The sequence below is a fragment of the Crocodylus siamensis genome, chromosome 2 (genome assembly GCF_052110815.1).
Source record: "Crocodylus siamensis isolate JL-2025a chromosome 2, ASM5211081v1, whole genome shotgun sequence".
NCBI classification, from domain to species: domain Eukaryota; kingdom Metazoa; phylum Chordata; order Crocodylia; family Crocodylidae; genus Crocodylus; species Crocodylus siamensis.
Window position 1 is genome coordinate 224652195 of NC_143396.1, and position 23488 is coordinate 224675682.

At 41.3% G+C, this 23488-nt stretch overlaps 1 protein-coding gene across 2 annotated transcripts in view; it reads right to left on the bottom strand.

Moving 5' to 3' along the window:
• DCAF5 (DDB1 and CUL4 associated factor 5) overlaps nucleotides 1-23488 on the bottom strand; it is a 111966-nt gene that overhangs the window by 75679 nt on the left and 12799 nt on the right. For both annotated transcript variants that reach the window (XM_090033217.1, XM_090033219.1), the window contains exons 3-5: nucleotides 21257-21293; nucleotides 16776-16915; nucleotides 8320-8449 (exon numbers count right to left, since the gene is read on the bottom strand). In XM_090033217.1, coding sequence (XP_089889343.1) covers nucleotides 8320-8449; nucleotides 16776-16915; nucleotides 21257-21293 — 307 coding nt within the window. The remainder of the gene's footprint in view (nucleotides 1-8319; nucleotides 8450-16775; nucleotides 16916-21256; nucleotides 21294-23488) is intronic.

Genomic DNA, 23488 nt, shown 5'->3' on the forward strand with positions numbered 1-23488 from the left:
CTGAGCTCCTCGGTGCCCACCCACCAACCTGGGAGCTCTCGCTATGCCTTGCCCCTATATCTCCATGGTCTTAGGGATAGCGTGCTACCCCCTCCCCACCACATACACACTATTAGTTAATCTTGGATCCATCCATATGTGCAAAACACTCCAAGCTACAGGGTAAAAAAGTTGTTAACTGAAAAGAGTTACGGATGACCCCTCCCCAAAAAACATTAATAGAAAATGAGGCCAAAGTTGACACAAACAGTCATTCATTTTGCATGGTTTTTTTCCTTTGGGCAGCCTGAGAACTGGTGCAGAACACGCAAAATTCTACTTCAAGTCAGTGGAAATTGTTCATGTTCAACAGTCCTGAAAAAAATTCAAACTAAACATTTAAGTATGATGACACAGGAAGGAGAGGGGAGGAGGGTTATAAATTTGGTACTAGTAGTTTAAAATTCCATTTAGTGGTTTGTGCTGCAGTCAGTAGAAGCTGATAGAGTAGTGTATGTGGGTGGGCAAAAGGTCCAGTGCCAATTTAAAGCAGCAAGATTGGGTTAGGCTGTTTTTGACTAAACTGGAGAAGCAGTCTGTCCTGAGGAGACTCTTCTAGTTAAAGATCTAACCTCACCTCAGACTCCAAAACAGGTGAGGATGCCAAGTGAATCTCACAGGCTCAAAGCTTAGATTGAGTAAACAGCAATAGAACTCCACTAGCACCTCAAAGTGACTTCCCTTAAACACTCAGCTTTTCTTGTTTTTACATTTTGAGATATTCCTGGGTACAACTCAGTGGTTCTCAACCTTTTTAGATGACAGATGCCCCCTGGTAGACTCAAGATACACCTCAAATATGTGAGCTCTTAGTTTGCACCACTTTTTTCTGTAGTCCAAAAAAAACCCAAAAAACCCAAAAATGAACAATTCTCCCATTTCAGAGAACTCTGAAAGAACACAGCAGGCCAGAATGTTTTTAACACTAGGGGTTCCCATTTGAAATCACTGGGTTTATCATATGAATCATGTTTCCATAACTAACAATGCTAATACTGTGGCACCCTGCAGCACCCTTGAGAGGATCACCTAATCATCAAGAGTAGGGCTGGAAGGGACCTCCAGGGTCATATAGGCCAACCTGAGACAGGATCACCAGTATCCAAATCATCCTGTACAAATCTATTGTGTAATTGCTCAGCAAAACCACGAAGTCAACCCCAACAACAAGACATAACAACCTAACCTACCACAGACAGATAAAGCAGGGGGACCATGTCAGTCAATGTCCTGCTGCTGCAAAGTTTGTTAAAAAAATATGCTCAAGAGATCTCAGGAAGAGGACCATATCCCTCTACAGAGGAAGGCAAAAAGCCCCCACAGTCCACACCCATCTGACCATGGGATAAAATTCCTTCCTGATCCCAAATAAGGCAATTGGTCTCACCTTGTGTGGAGGGGCAAGACCCTCTAGCCAGGAATCTCTGGGTCTAAGTCCCAACAGGAGCACTGGCACATCCCAGTCAAGATCCTCAGCCTTGGCTGCAGTCAACACCCAAGGCCTCTGGGGAAGGCCTGAAAAACCTGAGATGCAGCAGCAGCAGGAAGAAAGTGTCCCTCCTGGCCCCATGTGGAAATCCAGAAGCATAGGAAATACCCAAAGAAGACCATAGGCACAGATCATCTCTATCCTACCTCTTCTTGAACACCTCCAAATGATGGAACCTAAACACACCTAACAATGCTAACACTGTGTGGCACCCTGCAGCACCCTTGAAAGGATCATAGAATCATCAAGAATATGGCTGGAAGGAACCTCCAGAGGTCATCTAGGCCAACCTTCCCACCAAACCATACCTTCCCTGGGCAGTCTGTTCTACTGCCTCACTGTTATAATAACAAAGAAGTTTTTCCCAATATCCAACCTAAACCTACTTTGCTGCAACATCAAGATATTGGTCCATGTCCCATGCTCTGCAGCAAGAGGGGGGAAAAAAAAAAAGTATTTTCCCCTCTTCTTTATGGCAGCCCTTCAGGTATCTGAAGATTGCTGATCATATCCCCTCTTAAGTTTCATTTGCATAGCTCCTTCAACCTCTCCTCTTATGATTTGCCTTCCAAGGCCTTTAACATTTGTATTGCCCCCCCCACCTCTCTAATTTCTCCACTTCCTTTTTAAAAAGTGGAGCCCAAAATTGTACATAATACTCCAGGAAAGGCCTAACCAGTACAGAGTAGAGAGGCACTATCACCTCATGGGTCTTGAACCTGCTGTTTCTACAGATGCATCCAAAAACCGTATTTGCCTTTTGTGCAGCTGCATCACACTGCAGACTCATATTCAGTCTACCAGGACTCACAGATCCTTCTCCATACTTCTGCCATCTACCCACACATCACCCATTTCGTATTTTGTTATTATTATTATTTCACAAGATGCAGCACCTTGCATTTCTCAGCACTGAACTTCATCTTGTTAGTTCCAGCTCAGCTTTCCAATCTGTTGAAATATTTCTGAATTGCGCTCCCATCGTTCACCATGTTCGTAATCATTTTCAGTTTTATGTCCGCTGCAAACTTGCTGAAGAAGCTTTCTGACAGCATCCAGATTATGAATAAACATGGACAGCACTAGGCCTAGGACAGACCCCTGTAGGGCTCCACTCAAAACCTTCTGCCATTCTGACATAGATCTGTTAATAATTACTCTTTGCTTGCGACTATTGAGCTAGCTGTTCATCCATCTTATAAAAGTTTCGTCTAGCCCACGCTTCTCCAATTTATTTATGAGATGGTCATGTGGGATCTTGTCAAAAGCCTTGCTGAAGTCCAGATAGTCTATATCCACAACATTCACTTCATCCATCCAAGTAGTTGCTTTGTCAAAGGAGATCAAGGTTGATAACTTGTTCTTAGTAAATCCATGACGACTGATTGTGAACAGCCTTTCCTCCTCCAGATGCTTGCAAACTGACTTCCTTAGGATATGCTCCAGTAGTTTCCTGGGCACAGAGGTCCAGCTAACTGGTCTATAGTTCCCTGGTCCTTCTATTTCCTGTTTTTAAGGAGAGGCACCACACTGGCCCTCTTCCAGTCCTTTGGTACCTTGCCTATCTCCCACAACTTCATGAATATCATTGCTAAGGGGTCCCAGATCTCCTCTGCCAGCTCCTTCAGGACCCTGGGAAGAAAATCCTCAGGCCCTGATGACTTGAATTTATTCACATCCATTAAAAGCTCTCTGATGGTCTCTTTTGTTATCTTTTGTTAGCCTGTCCCATTCCTTACCCAAATAATCTTTATTAGGTGGCTGACTGATGCAACCTAGTGTTTTGGGTTTTTTGTTTGTTTTTTTTAAAGACGACTAAAGCAACATAAAACTGTTGAGTATTTGGCAGCTCACGTGCATGGGACTTTGAAGAGTACCTACATGTTCTTCTGTCCCCTTCCAATTCTTCCACCAATTCAACACCCCTGGTCTTGGTTCACATACTTATAAAACATCTGAGTCTTTTTTGGCCTAATGATGATGCTACTGCTTACATCACCAAAGGTGGAACCACATTAGTGGAAGATTTCCAGGAAAAAAAATGCCACAGTGGACAAAACCACAATGGTTAAGGATCAAGTGGCTGCCTTACTTTGAGCAACTACAGTAACTAAGGATTTTTAGGAATGCATAACAACCTTCCTTCCTCAAAAGTTTCTTTTCAGCCTCAAGGTTTCTGATGTGGTTTTGGGCATGAAAGCACATTGGCCTACTTTGGTTTTCCCACTCTTATACAGCAAACTTCTAGCATTCATGTAAAGGCCATCATTTACTAACTTCAACGCTAATACTTTTACGGACATTTCAAAGAAACTGATTAATTTGATAAGTTTTAACTTGGCTCAAATGGAAGGGATTTTACTGAAATTTAACTGTTACTATGCATTTTTCCATGTAAAATTAGTTATAAAAACACAACAAAAACAACCCACAACAGGAAATCCAAAGTTTGGCATCCACTGGTCAAAGTTGTCAAGAGCTTTGATTTCATTTGACCTATATGCTAATAAACCTGAGTTCTCATGGGTCCCAGAGCTGTCTGGTGCCCCAAGTCTTTAATTTAAATCTATTTTGAATTTTGCTTCTATTTTCCCCCACCTTTCAGGTTAGAACAGGGAAGAGCTTTGCCCAACAGAACAGGTTGAGCCTATACCAAAACTCCTTTAGACCAGATTTAAGAGATACAATGTAGCAAATGAGTTCTAACATGTTCCAATACCTTTTAGAACATAGTGTAGACCAGGCATCCTGATTTTAGACTCAATTAATGAGTTTGATTTGTGTCTAAGTGCCCCACTCCAGACCAACCAAACCAGTTCAAGGGCATGTTAGAGGCAGGTGGTGATGGTGGTATCTACATGCACTTGCCAGCATATTCTAGACAAGCTTTCAAAGAGTTGGTCCTGCAGGTCTTACTCAGGGAAAGCTCCCACTGGCTCAAAATGGGAATTTCTCTCCCGCCCCTGGTAGAAGTGGTAGGTCTTTCCCCGAATGAATGCTACAGGAGGTATGAGACTATTTCTTCTGGCCAAGTTTATCTGTTGCTGAACATAGGTGCTATTTCTTTGTATTGTAATTGTTCTATCTGAGCATGTTCTAACTCAGGTGATCCTAGGTATCAGGAAAAAAAACCTGAGTCTGGATTAAATGAATGCTCTCAGAAAAAAGAAGCAAAGACGGTTTCCTCCACCTCTACCCTGCACAAAGGCAAGAGCACTCCACACTTCAGTAAGCATACATTTAGAAGGCTGATGGAGGAGCCAGAATAACATTCTTTGCTTAGGAGATCTTCAAGTTATTTTAGGACTTAGCAGCAGCAATCACGTTCCAAGGGGAAAAAAACAAAAAACAAAAAAACCCACCAGCAACTCCCTGTATACTAACCAAAAGACTTTGTGAAAGGGAAATAAAGCTTTTCCAGTTAAAAATGCAAGGGAAGAGCAAAAAGGTACAAACTGGCCAGAAACAGAGTTACTATGCCAGGGGGGAAAAAAAAAAAAAAAAAAAAGTTACTACAAAAAGAAAAAAACCCAAAAAAACAACAAAAAAACATCAACATCAACAAGAGGCATCTTACTGGGTAGGCCTGGTTCCTGTTTTAATTCAGTTACAAATTCTGGGCTAGAGATAGAAGTTACATATAAACCACTATAAGTGATTGGAAACTGGTTCAAATCCGTAATACAACAGAAATTCAGTGCACCATCAACCTCTTTCAAAATGCCTGAAACTGGTTTAAGATACACCTGGATGGATTTAGCAGACTTAACTAATTTAGGTTAAATCGGTTTACTGAACTTCTGACCCAAATTCAAGTCAACTCACAGTCCCCCAGCATCCTAGGATGCTTTGCACCTCCTCTACAAGTCCCCTGTTGCAGGACGGGCAGGCTAGACTTGGCCCAAGCTGTCTGCTCCAGCTGAGCAGGAAGGCATGCTCTAGCATCCCCGCCACCTCCCCCCCACAACAAAATCTTCCCCCCCCGCCTGGGTTCTGGCCTGGGTCACTGCAGGCATGTGGCTGCATTTCTGGAATCAAAAGTAAAAATGCCTGTTCACTTGCTTGTCAGTTCAATCTACCCATCTTAGACTAACTTGCAAAGATTGAATCGATTCAGGCTTGGGCTTTTTGACTGTCTGTACTTAGCCCTGATGGCTCTAGAGATAGAAGTTTTTCTTACTTGTTATTCCTGTAAGCCCTGAAGCACTCATTCTGCTATGGTGGGAATGATAGTTTTACTTTATTCTGGTTTGTCCAAAGGGTCTGCACCACCTCTGGGGGGAATCTATTCCAGGCCCTGGGGACTCAAACAGTAAAGAAGTTTGTCCTTATGTCCAGCCTAAAAATGGTCTTGGAGGAGTTTGTGACCGTTGGACCTTGTCATCCCTTGGGGCACTCTGGTGAACAAGTGTCCCCCCAGATCCTGATGCACACCCCTTATATACTTATAGACTGCCAGCAGGTCACCCCTGAACCTGTGCTTTTCCAGGCTGAAGAGTCCCATGGCTCTTAGCCTCTCTTCATAAGGCCTATTCTCTTGTCCTCTAATCATGCACGTGGGCTCTCCTCTGGACTCTCTCAAGCTTCTCCACATCCTTCTTGAATTGTGGAGCCCAGAATTGGATGCAGTACTCCAGCTGCAGCCTCACCAAGGCCGAGTTCAGCAGAAGGATGACATCCTGAGATCTGAGAAGCATCTATGGATACAAGCCAGAGTTTGGTTTGCTTTACCAGCAATGTCATCACATTGATGGTTCATGTTCATCTTGTGGTCAATCATGACCCCCAAGTCTTTTTTGGCCATGGTGCTAGGGAGCATAGCACTGCCAAGCCCACAAATATGTTGCAGGGTCCCCTGCCCACCCAAGGTGGAGTACCTTGCATTTGTCAGTACTGAATCTGCCCACTTTTTGAGCCTATTCAAGTCAGCCTGGATCACCAGCCAACCCCCTGGTCATGGATGCCCTACTCCGAAGTTTAGTGTTATTGGCAAACTTGGCCACTCCACTTCCGACACCAGTATCCACATAGTTGATAAAGATGTTAAAAAGAGAACAGGGCCAAGGACAGAGCCTTGGGGGACACCATTGGTCATGGAGCACCATGATGATTCACTTCAGTCAACCACCACTCTCTGGGTCCAGCCTTGGAGCCAATTCCCCAGCCATCAGACTGTGTTGTAGCCGAGGCCACAGTTGGCCAATTTTACCAAGAGGAGATCATGAGACACCAGATCAAAGGCTTTTTTAAAGTCCAGATACATGATGTCACTTCTCCCTTGTCCAGGTGGCATGTCATTAATTTGGGAATAAAGGAATGATGGTTCCCCACACAGATCAACCCCAAATTAACTATGGAAGTTTTATTAATATGTATCAAGCTGAGAGTCAGAAACTCAGGAGTCCAGCTACCCTCTGCTGATTTGACAGATCTGGCAAAGGCAACCCATTTTTTTTTTTTTTTTTTTTTTTTTTACTTGCGTGTGAATGTTTACAAACAGCAAAACAGATACGGAACTCTACAGTTAAACTGTTAGCTATTATTTAGACTGAATTTCATTTTATTGGGGATAGGAGCAATATATTTTGTGTGAGCTTCATGACCCTCTCAGATCTCATAATATCCCCAGACAAAACAACAATATGTATTAACTTAAATTTGCTCAGCTATGTAACACTCTCCAAAAAACCCCAAAACAAATCCCCAAACCAAAAAAAAAAGCCTTTCCACATGCACAAATCAGAAGAGTTACAATTAATAAAACCTAAGCCCTTAGAGTATGGAAAAAGATCAAGTGAGGAAGTTTAGGAAAATTCTAAATACCCTTTAGGTTTATTCTCTAAACCTAGATGTCTGAAATGTAATGCTAGGCATTACAAAAAGCAGTCAGAGGGATTGTGCCAGACTTTCTAAGTAAGAAACTGTTCTGAAGCCACAGAACTGTTGCAGGGAAAATCCTGACCAAACCTTGGTACCAAAAGCCAATTCATCTGTTAAACAGCTTACAATTGAGAAAAAAAAAATTAAGTCCATCATTCAGTCAGCAGTACAATGGTTGTCTTAACAGGTTGAAATTATATTTGCAAAAGCCAATCCTAATAATTTTATAAAAGTAAGACTGATCTCTCCTGTAGTCATTACCAATGCAAGATTTAATTTTAGATTTAATTTTTCTTTAAAATCTGGAAGAAATAAAAATTTCCCCCTTCCAATGTATAAATGAAACAAATACAAGTGTGCCATTGTATGTAGGTTGTTTTCATAACTGGGGATATTGGCATTGTACATACACCATCTCTGAATTACTTCATTTTTCTGAACTTGTCTATTCTCTCTAGTATTACTGTTGTGATGTTATGAAACAAGGGAAGTGAACAGTTAATATGAAACCTGTAAAAAATTAAGACATCTTCAGACTATGCTAATCAAGAGGAAATAAACTTCACTACAGATTCAGTGCATAAGAACTGGGTTTAAAGCAAGCCCACTAAAGAGGGCAAGCCACAATGTTGAGGAAGCCAAAGACCTTTCTGAAACTCATTTACCTGATCTTCTTGTGGAGGTGAAGCTTTCCAGATAAATGTAGCTTATATAATCAATATTCTACTATATATACACATTAATAGATCTGTAATTATTGTAAATACAATTCCTAGAGCATGAAGGTTTTCTTTTTTGAAGCAAGTCATCTCAACATCTCATATTTGTATGCTAGCAAGTTGAGCAGCAAGTACCCTCCTCAGAAAGGAGGTCAGTTTCACAGCACAATGTTCACCAACAACTGCTCTTACCTCTGAGGTTTGCGAATATCCCAAAGTCCCACGCCCTCTTTGGAGTTAGCGGTAGCCAGTAATCTGGGTTCTACTGGATTAAACATCACACTATGAAAAGCTGAAGGGTAGTTTGCCAAGCAGAATGGCTCTGTTGAAAAATTAAATTTTCAGAAATAAGAACAATCCATGCCTAAGACAATTTGATGCAATGGTTTAGTGATTTGCTATATTTCTACAACAAGATAAGAAAATTGAGACATTTCCCCATAGTTTAAATCCATGCATCCCATAAGGTAACTGATGTTTTTTAATTCTCCCGCATATCTACTATCTTTACCCAATATGGAAAAAAATCCAATATGACATTTAATAGAAATAAATCACTCTGCATAAAGAAGGTTAACAGAAGAACTAAAATATCTTGCCATTTATACAGACCCACTATTTAAAGCTCCTTAAGACAGAAGGATGAAAACATTGGTTTGGGGAAACAGTTCATAAGCTATGGACCCTCATGGTTTTTTTGTATTTTTTTTTGGGGGGGGGGGAGGGGGGTTGTGTTTTTTTGGTTTTGTTTTTTTTGTAGTGGAGCTTGCACCTTGAATAAAACAGAAACTTCATGGTGACTTTCCAATCCATGTGCAATTACTCCAACTAGTCCTTAAAGCAGCCACAGAAACTGCTCACACAGAAGAGAAATATTAATAAAAAGAATGATAGGAGAAAAAAAAAAAAAAAGGGAAAAAAAGATCAAAAGAAACTAGGGCTGGAAGGGACCTCATGAAGTCATCTACTCCAATCCCCTGCTTAAGGCAGGATCCCTAAATAAACCAATCCCAGCCAAGTGTCTGTCTAACCTGCTCTTGAAATTTCCAGGGATGGAGATTCCAGAACTTCTCTAGGTAACCTGTTCCAATGCTTGGCCACCCTCAAAGTCAGAAAGTTCTTCCTAATCTTCAACCTATGTAAAGAGAAATTTCATGGAGTTCATTTTTCCTATCTCTTTTTTTCCTAACAGTTAAATTATGTTATGGATTGAGAAACATCTATCCTGCTTTTTGTAAAATGATAGTTTTTTGTGTAAGCAGTTTATGCAGTTGTTATAAGGACTAGGTGGAATAATTACAAATGGATGTGAAGGTCTCCATGAAAACTTCTCTGGTTTGGGAAAAACAGTTAATAAGTTAGGGACCCTCACAATATCTCTTTATTTAAGATGTAAATCTCCACTATGAGGAAAAAATAATCCAGAAGCTTGCAGATATCCAAAATTGTGTGATGCTTCTTAGTGTAGGCCTCAAATCACACTGCCTTCAAACATACCTTCCTCAATTCCCCCTATAGAGTTAATGCTTTTAGGGCCTACTTCTTGTCAACCTAGGTGGCAGATCCTTACCATACCTTTTAAATGATGTAGTACTCAAAAGGCCTCAAGCTGAACAGCTGCATGTTGCAGTAGACAGCACACAAGCACTGCCTACTTGTTCTAAAACTTACCATCTAAAAAGGTAACAGGTGCTTGAGAAATATATGTAAAATACAGATAAGGCAACAAATGAAGTGACAGACAGACTCCATGCCTGCCTCCTAAAAAAATATCAGTGTCTGTAATACAATGACTCCCAATGTTATGAAAAAAGTTTCTTTATCAGAGTTGATCACACCCTTCTTAAAATCCCGTTTTCCCACTTTTTCCAAGTATCATTTTCCTATCTCACTATCCCTCCTCTTGTACATCCCTTTCCCTATAACCTCCTAACCAAAATCTTGATCTAGACAATAGCTGCTGGACACAAACACTTTCAAGATACACATGCCCCAGACTCAATGATTGACAAGTACTACAAGCTTCCATAACAACTCAACATTAAACATATTCATAGAATAAATACAGAAGTGACTCCTGTACAAACTAATATCTCAGTTTCCAGCACCTTCTTCTCTGTGGAGGGCTTCAGATCAGCTTAAACTCGAGAACTTAAAAAGGACCCAGAGGTGTTAATTACCAGGGTCTGTGACCTGAGAGGTAGCAGTGGCAGCAGGGACTGGGCTGGTTCCAGCCCCTAAAGGCAGTCCAGTGCAGAGCTGCCACAGCTCTGCTGTGTGCCCAGGGGGCAGCAGGACACACCACCAGGGGATGCCACCTGGGCCAGGTGGGGCCAAGGGACCCGATGCGGACCAGACTTGGGCCACCCCTACTCTAGATCATCACAGTATTTAAGTCTTGCAGGTACTTTCTGCATAATATCTAGAATATAGTCTCTCTTATTTACCAACACAACTAGAACGTTCATTCAAGCACTCCTCAGGTCATCTTACGTTTCTCAGTAGCCTGACAACTGCTTGTCCTGTTGGTATTTATTCAGAGCAGTGAGACAAAGATGGTTTTCCTAACCTACTGCTTTCATCATGTCAACCTTCTCTCTGTGCCCCTCCACTGTGCCCCCTCCCCATTCCATTGAATCAACAAAAGCTGCTTGTCTTCACTTTCAAGGCCCTTCATGTCATATTCTCTCTGTACCTCATGCTGTTTATAGAGAAGTCCCATCTCTGGCCAGCCCAGTGTGCCATTCTCCTTTACCCCCTTGCTACATTTCCTAACAAATATCTGTGCATTTTCCATGCTGCTCTTTACGTTCAAAGTTAGTTCCCCACAAATATCAACAGTACTAAATTTGTTTTTTTGTTCATTTGTTTTTATGATGTCTACAAAAACTTGACACCAGCTTGCGTATTGGTATGCTGAGACCACCTTTTAGAATAATAACGCTGTCAAATTATTTCCATGTTCTTTTACATCTGCCTGTATCCATCCATTCCTGCTCACACTTACACTCTTAAGTTATGTGAGGCAGGGACTGTCTTTCCCCACCCCCATGCGTTTTTATTGTGGTCAGCACAGTACAGCTCAGGTCTGTGATTAGGGCTGCTAGATTTTAGGCCAATACAAATACTAATTGTCAGGAGAGAGAAGAGGGACTGATATTTGTTCCAACAAGTCTACCCAAAGGCACTAAGGCTGGATCTCGTCAAAATGTAGTTTCAAAAGTAGCCTCATGGTAAGGATGATCCTTTAAGTTCGCATCAAGTCAGGTCCCTGCTGTGATATACAATGTTGAATCATTAAAAAAAGAAAGCTCCCACTGAGAGACGTAGACCCCATTCACTGAATGTAGACACTGAAACAGGAACAGAATACCAAATGAAGGAGCTGGGAATGTTTCCGAATAGCAAATAGATTTATATTTAGCGAATACTTATTTATCCAAATTTCCTTGACCTGCATTATAAATATAGTAGTGTAATATGGAAGGCAATTTGTCATAATCTACAAAAGCATGACAACTCATCTAATTAAAACTAGATTATACCATCCAAATTAATGAGATAAGTCACTTTCACAAAGAAAGAGGGGATTCTTATTTTTGTTATTGGCATCTATGCTTTGTAATGGTTGGAGCTCATATGCTCAGTAATAGCACATGGGCTGTTTCTTGAGAGAAGTTCAACACGTTCTCCACCAAAGCCAAAGAAAATAAAAGTTTCAATGGGTGGGAATGGAGGGAAAAAAAAATAACCTACAAAAGACAAGCTAAGCAAGAGACTGACATTATTTGGAATGGGAGAGGATCGAAGTGGATGGAATGCCCCCTTATATATTAAATGGAATATTTAAGAGCATCTAACAGTTTATCTGTGAACTGTTTAATTTCTTCAGACATTTAGGGTTAACTTACTATGCTTGCACCAATAGGCACAGTGCCCACTCTTATGAATAGTCCTATTCAAGGTAACAGGATTACTTATATTGGTGAGCACTGTTTGCAGTCAGAAAATGCTGACTATGAACTATCACATGTTACCATGCAAATCTCCACACAAAATAAGTTATCTGGTGGTCAAGTAACTAGGAAAGACTGTCAAGATGGTCAAGCTGAAGGGAAGTTACTAGTGGAGCTCTTCAAGGACTAGTCTTGAGACAGAAAAATATTTACACAGGATAACTATAAAGCCACCACTATTATGCGATCATGATTAAGGCAAATGTGGTTCAAGGGTTTATTGGGCTAAGTATTTCCAGTAGAGATAGGGAAATATTAATGCCATTATGCAAAGTACTGTCGCACAGCATTCCAGGTGATGTCATACGATTCTGGGTCAAGAGAGATTAATTTAAAAATTGGAAGAGAGATGCAAAGAAAACCTAGCAGAGTCTTCAGCAGAATGGAGAACCTAAGAAAGTTTGACCTAACATATTGGTTCTCAAGATTTTTAGACTCAAAGGATCCCTCCATAACTTTGGTGAACTGAGTGGCACCCCATGTCAAAAACCAATGTATTACTATGTTTACATTCTTGCAGAGGGCCCAGGCAGTGGGGTTGGGAAGGCAGTCAAGTAGGGAGAGCCTGAGCATGCCTTATATGCTTATCACCTCACCACCTAGAGTCTAGTCTGCTCTTATCTGCTTATCTCCCAACACCTTCTGTGGTACTCCTTTCAATGGATCTCCAAGAACGAGGTTGAGAATCACTGGCCTAGCAAAACAAGATTGAAGAGATACTGTTGCTTTGTATATATATAGATCTGGGATAAACAGTAGGAAGGAAATTGCTATTTAAAATTAAGGACAATGTTGGCACAAGAACAAATGGAAATAAACTGGTTACAAATTCAGGTTGGAAATTGGGTGGCATTGTCTAACAGAAGAGTGAGGTTCCAGAATAGTCCTCCATCAGGCATGGAGCCTACAAAACTAGCAAATTTTAACATGAAATTTGATTGGTTTTTAAAAAAGCTTATATGATGTGGTTACTTGCAATACTTGGAATCTGAAATCAATGGCCCGGGAGGTCTCCAACTCTTAGACTGCTATATTCATTCAATTTGGTGCATGTGCAATAAATCTAGTTACCCCAAAGCAGAGATATTTGAGATGTATTATTAAGGAATATAGCTTCAAAGCTGAGAATAAAAATTAAAAAAATAAAAAGGTTTTGCATACACCAAAATGCGACAGAATATTTTGTACGAAACTGCTTTTTACACATTTCTCCTCTTCCAAGTAATGTTCGATTTTCAAACTCTCTTTATTGTGCAGCGTAGATTTTAAATGCATGAGTAAACATTAAAAACTATAGTTACTTACATGACTTTGTAGAGTTGGAAGACAATACAGGACCCTGTACAGGACCCTGTACATAGTGGCTACATAGTTGGTGTATGGTCATGCCATCTTGGGTATGCAGTCTACATTAGCTCAGGGTAAAAAGGGTTGCTCAGGGGGGCAAAAGGATGACAAACTAGGTTACCACTAACCAAGCTATATGAAGCACTTAGCTTACTAGCCATATAATAAACCCCTTTTCTCCATGCATTGCTTAACCACACCTTCTATCTTCCAAAAAGTATGCTGGCCCACTTCATGTTCTCTTTCCATGCTCCAGAATGTGCCACCAGTGGACCTCACAGCTACCTGAGCAGTTCTTAGGCAGCTTTAGGGGGTTGGGGTTCAGAAAGTCTGTGGTTACTGTTTTCATTGGAGTATAATTTAGTTTTGAAAACAAAACAAACACAACCCTACTTTTTGAAAAGGAAACACTTAAATTGTACCACTACATTAAGGTACCACGTTTCCTTAAGTACAAGAACAATCTCTTCAAGTAACAAATGTTTTTTGCATTGTCATGTTAAATTCATAGATCACATGAAAACTTGAAAATATATTGACAATCTACATAAAAAGTTAAATAGGACAAGATTAATGGCTTTTAGTCATCTTGAAGATAGATGTTTAGTTTGTTCTGTATGCACCGTTATAGGCACTCCTAAATGGGTTTCAAGTCTAGCATTGTCTACACTGTAGAAATGAACTCTTAAATGTGCTTAAAGGATCAGTAAAGGCATTACAATCAGATTTTAAACTCTGCTTAGAAGATCACATTTCTGTACTAAAGCCTTGAATTGAACCCTTGCTGGCTACTCAACATAATAGATGTTGGAACTGCAATTACTTTCTACTGTTTTAACCAGAGTTAGCCAACCCAAGCTATGAATGCACTTTCTGCAGTATGGGCATATTTCAAAAAATCAATTTATTTTAGGGCTGTGGTTCTGAAGCAGGGTGCTGTGAGACCCCCTCAGGGGTGGTGGGACACAGGTGCTACTGCAGCAGCCACCAGGTAAAACTGCTCTGTGCACAGGGCTGTGGCATGTGCACACATATCACCTGCATTAAAGGTTAATCAATTATTCTACAGCAGGCAGGAGGGATGGCTAAGGCTGCAGCCCTTCCTGGTCTACACCCCCTCAGTCTCCTCCCAGAAACCAAAACACATGGGACAGTTCCACCTGACTAGCAGGCATCTGTTTCCATGAGATGTTATGCAGGATTGGAACAGGAATGCAGAATGAGACGGCTCTGCTGCCCGCTTTTGGGTTAGAGAACCTTAATGCAGGAGAGCACAAACACATGCCACATCCCTTCCTGTTCTGGCTGTGTACCAGGTACAGAGCCAGTTTTACCTGGAGGTGGTTGCACCCAGTTAACTTGGGTTTAACAGCGTTTCTCACCCAGTGGTGTCAACACATTTTGAAAATGTTAGAGGGGAGCCCCAAGTCAAAAAAGTTTGAGAACCACTGTTCTATGGTTTAAAAATGCAAGCAAGAAGGGTGGTACTTGAAACAAATTGCAGCCAATGACTGCAATTAAATCTCAGAAGTAAAGCCTACCAGATGAACTAATCCAATGTGTTCTCCCTATGCAGCTACCAAAAGGTATGCTTATGTAATAACCTCTTGCAACCCAGGGGCAGGTACGCAGAGAAGAGCGAGGCCACTTCAAAGTCCAGGAAAACCAGACCCAGGGAGCTGGGTTGAACTAAGGCTCCCAACCTGCTTTGGAAACTGACAAAGTTGCCTCCCGCCAAGAGGAGAAGGAGCGGGCGGGGCTATGAAAAGCCCATGAAAATGAAGAACAGGGGACAACAGGTTGAACTACAGCTTCCCAGGCTGGTTTGAGGGCTAGCAAGAGGGGAAGTGGGAAAGATGACTTGTAACATGGGAGCATTTGGAGGACTGACTTCCCAACAAGGAGACCCCAGCAGGACCTGAGTGATTAGCACTGACAACGCTGCAGAAACTAGTGAGATCAATGCAACTATGGGATAGTGGAAGTCCTTGTGCCATCTGGAATAGCTTAGGTTGTGTACAAGATGAAGATTCTCACCCTGGAGGGTCCTTGTAAGACTATTTGGAGTTGGAGTTTTAAGATGCACTGTTCAAAGGGGTAATTGTATTAGCAGGTTTCCATGCAGGGTTGCAGCTTGCTCTTTGGATAAATGTGACTTATTTACACACAAATCTTTCTATCCTGTTAAACTGAGGTACTGTTGGGGGAAACTAAGTCACCAATGCCACACAACTGCATCTGTAAGCAAGAAGGGTTACATATTTATAAGTGTAAGAAAATTGTTTGTAAACAAACAGCAGCTCTACACTAAAGAAAACTGCATGCAAGGGGGAATGATGATGAAATTGAAGTGAAGACAAAAGATTAGGAAGAGCTCTCTGACTACAAGAGTGGTCAGACATTGGAACAGGCTACCTACAAAAGCTGTGGAATCCCTATCCCTGGAAATGTCAGCAGCAGGTTAGACAGATACATCACTAGGCTGGGTTAGTCAAGGATGATCCTGCTTTGGGGAGAAGGCTGAACTAGATGACCTTGTGAGGTCCCTTCCAGCGCTACTTTCCTATGACGACAAAAAAAACCCCAGTTACTAATAACCCAAATTAGGTTTCTAGTATGCCTTTCCCCCCCATAAGAAAATAAATCAAAAGCAAAACAAAACAGACAACACATTAGGAAGGACTTGAGAATTCATACTAATAATGATGGATTAAATACGCTACAAGATGCTGTAGCTATCCCGAACCAAACTTTCTAATCCCAGGAAATGTAAGTTCTAATACTGCAAGACACTTGTTAAAACATGACAATACTCAATTTGGACACTTAAGCAGAGATAGCATGCAAGAACTATACCACTAGGAATAAGGCACTCTAGGACTAATCTGGGTTTGTTTATTTTTGTGCTTTGTAAAGGCACAAGATGTGAAGTTTCATGTATCTTTTAAAAAAAAAAAAAAAGGGCGGGGGGAAAACTGCTCACATACAGCAGCTCATGGGACACAGAAGCACCAAAGCATGCAGGAAAGTGTATGTGTGTACTCATTCACACACACAAAAGGTATCTGAGGGTTTAAAAACAAAACAAAACAAAACAAACAAACCCCTACACCTACTTCAGGTTGGCATTCCCGTATTGTTACAATAATTCAGATGACTACTACACAGGACATGACCATAGAAGTCATCCAGTGCACTCATCCCTCTTCATCTGCTAAAACAGAGCTTTTTTAATACCCCAAAATACCAATTACTAAATTACTCTTTTCTGCCTACAGCTCTCACCTCCATGGGGAGACTCTCTGATGTCCCAAATGAGAACCCGGCCATCGTCAGATGAGCTGGCAAAGATGTTATCATTCACTGGACTCACTGAAAGGCCATACACTGCATCTTCATGGGCAAACACATCCAAGGTCTCAGTGCTGAAAGAGAAACACATGTCTTATTTTCCCTTCTCTTGATACATACATACATACACACACATTTTGGTGGGAGAGCCGGGCTGTTTTGGAAGACAAGTAAGATTTGTAGCCATGGTCCTGGAGAGGTGTTCATTTCTACCAGCCAGAATTTCAGAGAAATCCATACCAATAGAAAAACGCCTGGGGGCAGGAGTGCACACATTCCAGCCCCCTGGCTGGAAAGCTTATCTATGTAGCTCTCCAGCCAGAGGGCATTAGACTGCTGCTCCCTGGGCCGAGTCAGCCCTTAAGGGAGCTCATTACTTGATAAACCATTTTCTCCCTGCCTGGGTAGGGAGCAAGCTGTCAACAGGCAGCCCCAGGTTTTTAACTGGCCAGGTGTGTAGCTTGGGGAACAGGGTACAGGGAAGTGGGGCTGGGGAGAGCCACCTTGACCCCAGTTTTGAGATCCCCAGCTTTTAAAACTGCTGCAGGTCTACCCAGCTGGGCTCTCAGCCCTGCAGCAGCTCTCCCTGGCTCAGCACCCAGCCTCAAGCCTTTAAATGTCTGTAAAGGGAGCAGTGGGGTACTTCCCCTCTACAGCTTCAGAGTGGGGACCCCAACCTAAGGAGCATAAAGGGAGCAAGGACCAGTTGCTCCTTTACTCCCACTGAGCAGGAGAAGACAGAGTGGAGGGGGCATCTGGGCAAACCCCCTAACTACTCCTCAGACTGGGGACGTTACCCTACAGCTCCCCTCCTGGACTAGACCTCACCTTCCAGATCAGACCAGGAAGGAAATGTATAAACATTCATTCTTGCGAAACAGTCTCTCTTGCAAGGGAAGTCTTCCAGATTAACACCTGGATATAGCATGTTTTCCATATGAGATAAATCAATAAAATGTTTGTAGTTTGTATATGGGAGAACTCCAGTTCTCTTGGTAGAAATATAATGCCTGTCCGTGGCCAAAAGCTGTGTTATTTGGCAAAGTTTAGTAACAATGTTAATGCTGCTCAAATCAAAACATAAACATTTGTTATTAAAAATATAATTGTGTACCAGACACCATGATACCAAGACAAAAACAAAAACACTCACATTACACACATGCTATAAACTTTGAGAATACACAGATGTTTACAAAAGCGATGTTGCTTTAGAGAAGTTTTGCAGTGAGGTAAGCTTCTCTTTCTTTCCACGTTTCAAAAGTTTACAAGCAACTGTCTCATTTTTAGTATTTCTCTTGCTCATTTAAGAAGGTACATAAGATACTATAAAATGAGTTAATAGGATTAAACCCATCACCATTATAATACCAGGGATAAACCTGGCCTCAATTTTACCAAACAGTGCTACTGTGGCACCAGGACCTATTAAATGAAAAGAACAAAATGCAGGAATGGAGCCAAAGGCAATAAGGGAAGATGCGTCTTTCAGGAGTTGGAGAGTTAATAAATCAATACAAAATAACTTTTGGAATTCTGGAGATCAAACCCATTTGGCAAAGGTAATCTTTAAGTTGAGTTTGTGCCTTTCTCTGCTTTTTTGAATGTGTGAAAATATATTAAAGTGTTCTGGTTTTAGTAATGTTTTTCCTGCTTGACTTTTAATGTAAAAGTATCATCAGTATAAAAGATCTGCTCTCCCTTGTTTTTGGAGGATTTTCTGGGACTCTGAGAATAGCTAAAAAGTCAAAGTGGGTGTGGATTCTTTAACAAGAGTCTTTTAACTTCGATGACTGATAAACATTGCGGTAACAAAAAAGCAAGAGGTTAAGCAGTATTCACTGCTCTGCTTTCCTAATGGCTCTTGTGATGCAATGTCACTAGTTCTCTAAGCCTTAAAGAGTCTTCCACTGTAAAAGAGACGTAAATTTTATGTATAAAAACAAGCAGGAAAGAGTCCTAAGCCAGACCCATGGCCCCCAAGCATACAGTAGGGCTGGGGTGGCACAGTGGCCAGACTCGCTTCCTGGCAACTCGGGTGGTGGCAGTGGCTCCTTCCAACTGCCACCGTCTCCAACGCCACCAGCCCCAGCCCCGCTGCCTGGGCACCTCAGCCCGTCCACCCTGCACCCACCACCAGCGGTGGGACCCATGGGGGTGGGGAAGCATGGCTAGGCAGACAGGCTAGGGCTGTGGCTGAGCAGGGAGCAGTATCATAGCAGGATGGGCAGGTGGAGCTGGGATCATGGGGCAATGACAATGTGGGGCTGTGGCTGAGCTGCAATCTGTTCCCCATATGCCTTTGCCCATGAAACCAGCACCCATCACAGGACCACGTGGGCAGTGGATTGTGGCTGTGCCCTGGATCCCTGGCCCTGCGCTGTCACAGCCCTATGATCCCAGCCCTGGCCCTGCCTGCCCCAGATACTGCCCAAGGCCCCATCTCAACTGCCTGGCTGAGTGCAAAGCAAAGCCACTTAGGGAGTTTTGGTGAACTGCTGCCCAGGGAGGAGAGGGGTGATGACCTGGCCCACAACAGCTCTCCAAAACTCCTCAAGTAGCCCTTGAGCTCAAATAAATTGCCCACCCCTGACCTAGCCTTTATCATTATACAATGCGGGGGGGGGAGGGGAAAGGTAGAAACTCAGTTTGCTCCCCTTGCCAACTTTATAGGTCAACTTAAAAAGAAAGAGAGAGGAAAAGGAATGCCTAGCTATGACTGTTAAAAATCTCGTCATTTTAAAAGGCCAGAAAGTACTTATTTTAGCCTACGATTTGCTGTAATTTTTAAGGAAGAACCCGGATGCCATCCACCTGGCAGACACTCCAGGGCACAGCAAATCCCTCAAGGAGCTCATGTCTAAAATGAATGCAATGTCCACATTATAGTTGCTTCCTAAATGAAAGAGCTATTAATTGTTTCATAGATAATTAACCTGGAGCTTTGATAATTTAGAGGCCAAGAGCAGAGGCGCAAAAAGTGCCACTTAAATGCATGCAAAGGAAGTTGACAGAACTGGTGTACGCACAGGCATCGTTAAAGATAATGAAGTGTTAAGCAGAGTAAGATTCTTGAGGATTACATCAGCATTAGGATATCAGACTAATTGGGTTCCCTGCAGAAAATGAAGCAGATAATTGTACTGCAGTAGTAAAAGAGGGCTTCAAACTTATTTCAGCTGGACATGATGTATCCGAAAATCAAATGTGTTATGAATGCACAAAGTTAAAGAGCTGTAATTATAATCCTTAAGGAGAAAAAAAAATATGAACATTTTTCTGTGAAAGAGCCAGCAGCATAAAGTTTTTATAGAAACTAATAAAGATAGGATGCATAAACCTTCATCTATGAGCTTCTGACATTCCCAGACTTAAAGCAAACAACATTGGAGGGAGGGGAGGCAAAAGGAAAAAAAAAAAAAGAAGAAGTGACAGACTATTCCTACTAGAAATGTAGCTGAAGACACAGCTACTATGGTCTCCCCACCTCCTCCCCACAAATTTCAGTTAGGACACTTAAGAGAATTTTGTTATTTTGTGACTCAGGTAACAAACATTTTTGGACAAGCTAAGCAAGAAATACTTCAAATCATTATACAGGGCTAACTAGGGCTCAGGAAACGCAAAGATTTAAGGTTTTATATTTCTCTCTGTTTTTATACCTGTAGTTGTTCTTGCCTGGTCTTTGTTTTAATTTTTCTTTAATGCAAGTTAGACACAATTGCTTCATAGTCCATGGGACTTAAACAGCAGGTATGGACAAAAAAAAATTACTTATGAAAATTATACCTCAGAAATCAATCTAAATCATACAGGTTCTCTCAGAGGTGGATTTGATCAACTCTGATACTTAGACACAGATCCTTAATTATGTTTAATTGGGCTAACCCTTATAAGCAGGTGGCCATTCAATAAGATTTATAAAGACCAATTTGCCTTGTTTTGATGTTTTGACACAAAGTGACCAGAAGTAGAGAGAATCAGGGCATTGTGGACAGTTTTTAAGAGCATTTTAGGTACCTGAAGATTTAGATTAGAAGTTTAACTCCTTTTCATTTCAGTGGATTCAAATCTAGCTAGGTGCTAGAAAGTCATTAAATATCTGGCCCCTTGAACCTAAAGTTCCTCACTTAAAACATATTATTCTTTTTTCAGGAGAGCCTTGATATTTATAAAGAATTGCCTTCTTGTTCTGCAAGATACGAATTACAAAACGTAAAAAAAAAAACCCTAAAAAATACACAAGTCAACATTTTTACTCCAAAGTTTCCCAAGGTTAAATTTAAAATAAAGTAGTCCTTGGGCTTAATACAATCTTTGCTTTCTTTATAGGTTATCAGTTGGAACTAGAATTGCCTCCAGTGACTAATGTTAGGAAGCTGACAAAGGAGTGGAAACACAAACTATGTATTTACCTTTCAACATCATGGAGTATAACTTGCTCATCATTGCCTATAAAGAGAAATATAAACACTTAACATCATGTACTAGCGATTAACACTTTATAATGAAAAAAAAAGAAAAAAACCCAAAAACAATGACCGCAATTTCTATTTGGAAGACGAAAGTACAGTGGACAGGAAACCAGCTTGGTTGCCGAGTGGTCAGCACCCTGCTCAGCGAGAGGCTGTAGGTCAGTCTCCTTGTGTATAGCACTAGAGGCATGCAATCTCAATGAGGAGGCAGTGTGCTTCACAATGCTCAACAATCAATTTTTCAGTTCACTGGGGAGTATTACTGATAATTCTTTGCCAGTTCTGGACAGTTTTGGTGTATGGGAGATGGGGAAGGGAAGGGAAATCTTCAGGAAGGGAGATCTAAAGAGCTTCTTGCCCCTTACCCCTTTCTGCCTTATAAAGAAAGCTTTAATTGTCAAACTAATTTCAAGAGTAAGAGAAAGGGCAGAAAAGATGCTACCATGGTTTTAATGCCTAAGCCATGGATTCAGTGCACTTGGCTTGTCAGCAAAACAATGTTCAGTGTTGCTGCAATCACAGTCATGTAGCTGCACCCACACTACAGTGTTGTTGTTTTTTTAATTAATATGAAAATAAGATAAACCTCCTTTGATCACATTCTTTAAATGGGATTCTGACTCTTCACATGGCTGCAGCCACAAAAAAAAGAAAAAGCATCTAGTTATTTGGACCCCAACTTCTAATGCTGAGAGGTTATTCCTTAACAAACCCCAGTCTCCATACCAAGCACTAGCATACACCTTTGGCACTTTTTCATAGGTAAGCAGCACAACATGCAGTTACTATTTATTTAGAGGAGAAAGGTACAAAAAAAAAAAAAAAGTATGAATCCTTAGTCCTACCAGGTTCATCCGTTGTATTGTTGTGATGCCATCTACTGAATGGTAAAGCTCCCACATCATGCATGAGCGTAAGTGAGGATGTGGGGAGGTTTCAAAAGGAACAAGAATACATAAGTTCTTATGCGGTTTAGATAAAGAGGACTTGGTTTTGGTTTGCCCTATATGTTTCAAACTGCTTGCTTTCAAACAAGAAACTTGAGAACGTTTACCTCTGACTAACAGGATGAAGGATTTATATACATCTCCACAAGTGAGATAATCATGCTAGCCTTAGAGTATTGCAATGATTTTTGTTTCCCGTTACAATAATCAAGCTACTTATACATAAAGGGCAAAGTTTATAGTAATCAAAACTATACTAACTCCATGAAATTACAGCAGTGAAGAACATAGCCTAGATTTTTCAAAGGAAAGAACAAACACTTATACGTGCATACAGATCAACTGGAGAGGAAACCATTATTCTTAAGTCTGCTAGCAGTTAAGGAACCAGCTTTCTGTTCCCTTCACAAGCTACAGGACTGAAGTTAGAAAGCAACCCTCATCCCCACCCCAAAACATAGCTTGTCTCCATCTCTGGTCTTTTGGCATAGTGGGAGAGACAAGGGGTGGAGACCAAGGCTTGGTTACCAGCCAATTGGTTTACATGGACATCCTAATTAGTGCTTATAGTGAAGACTCTCCCTGCAGGATGTATTACTATGGTTTAGCTAAGCAGGACTGGATTACACTGTAATATTTAACCAGAGAAGGTCCATGTTTAGTGAATAACTTGGGAAGAGTTCTGCATATCATTCCTCCATTTCGTTCACAACATCTTCCTTTTGATAACACTGGTTATGAGGAGGAAAAACCAAAAAGTATTTACTCTTCTTTTTTAATCATACCAATGGGGAAAGCACACCACACACAGACAGGTCTGGCTCGATAGCTTATGCACCAAATTTATGCCAGGCCTTTACAAAGCTACAAATTCAGTTCTTTCCAGGGTTTGTTCAGTTTTTCCATCTACCCAAGGCAGAAAACAGATTTCCATGAAGTTATGATCTTTTGGATATTAAACTGAATGTACGCTCATATTTTTTATATGCACAGATACGGAGGGGTCTGTAGCACTTTCATATAAGAAGTGGCTTGCCTGGTTTGTTGGTTCAGTTCTCTCTAGAGACTACTGTGCTGCTCTTGCCCTCCACTTTACAAACAGCTAAATAGAATATATTCTTTTTATATACACATGCACACACATACTGCTATGAGATCTTTTGGATGAGCTATTTTGTACATAAAGTATGTACATTCCAGGTGAGGGGGGAGGAGTGAGCAGGGG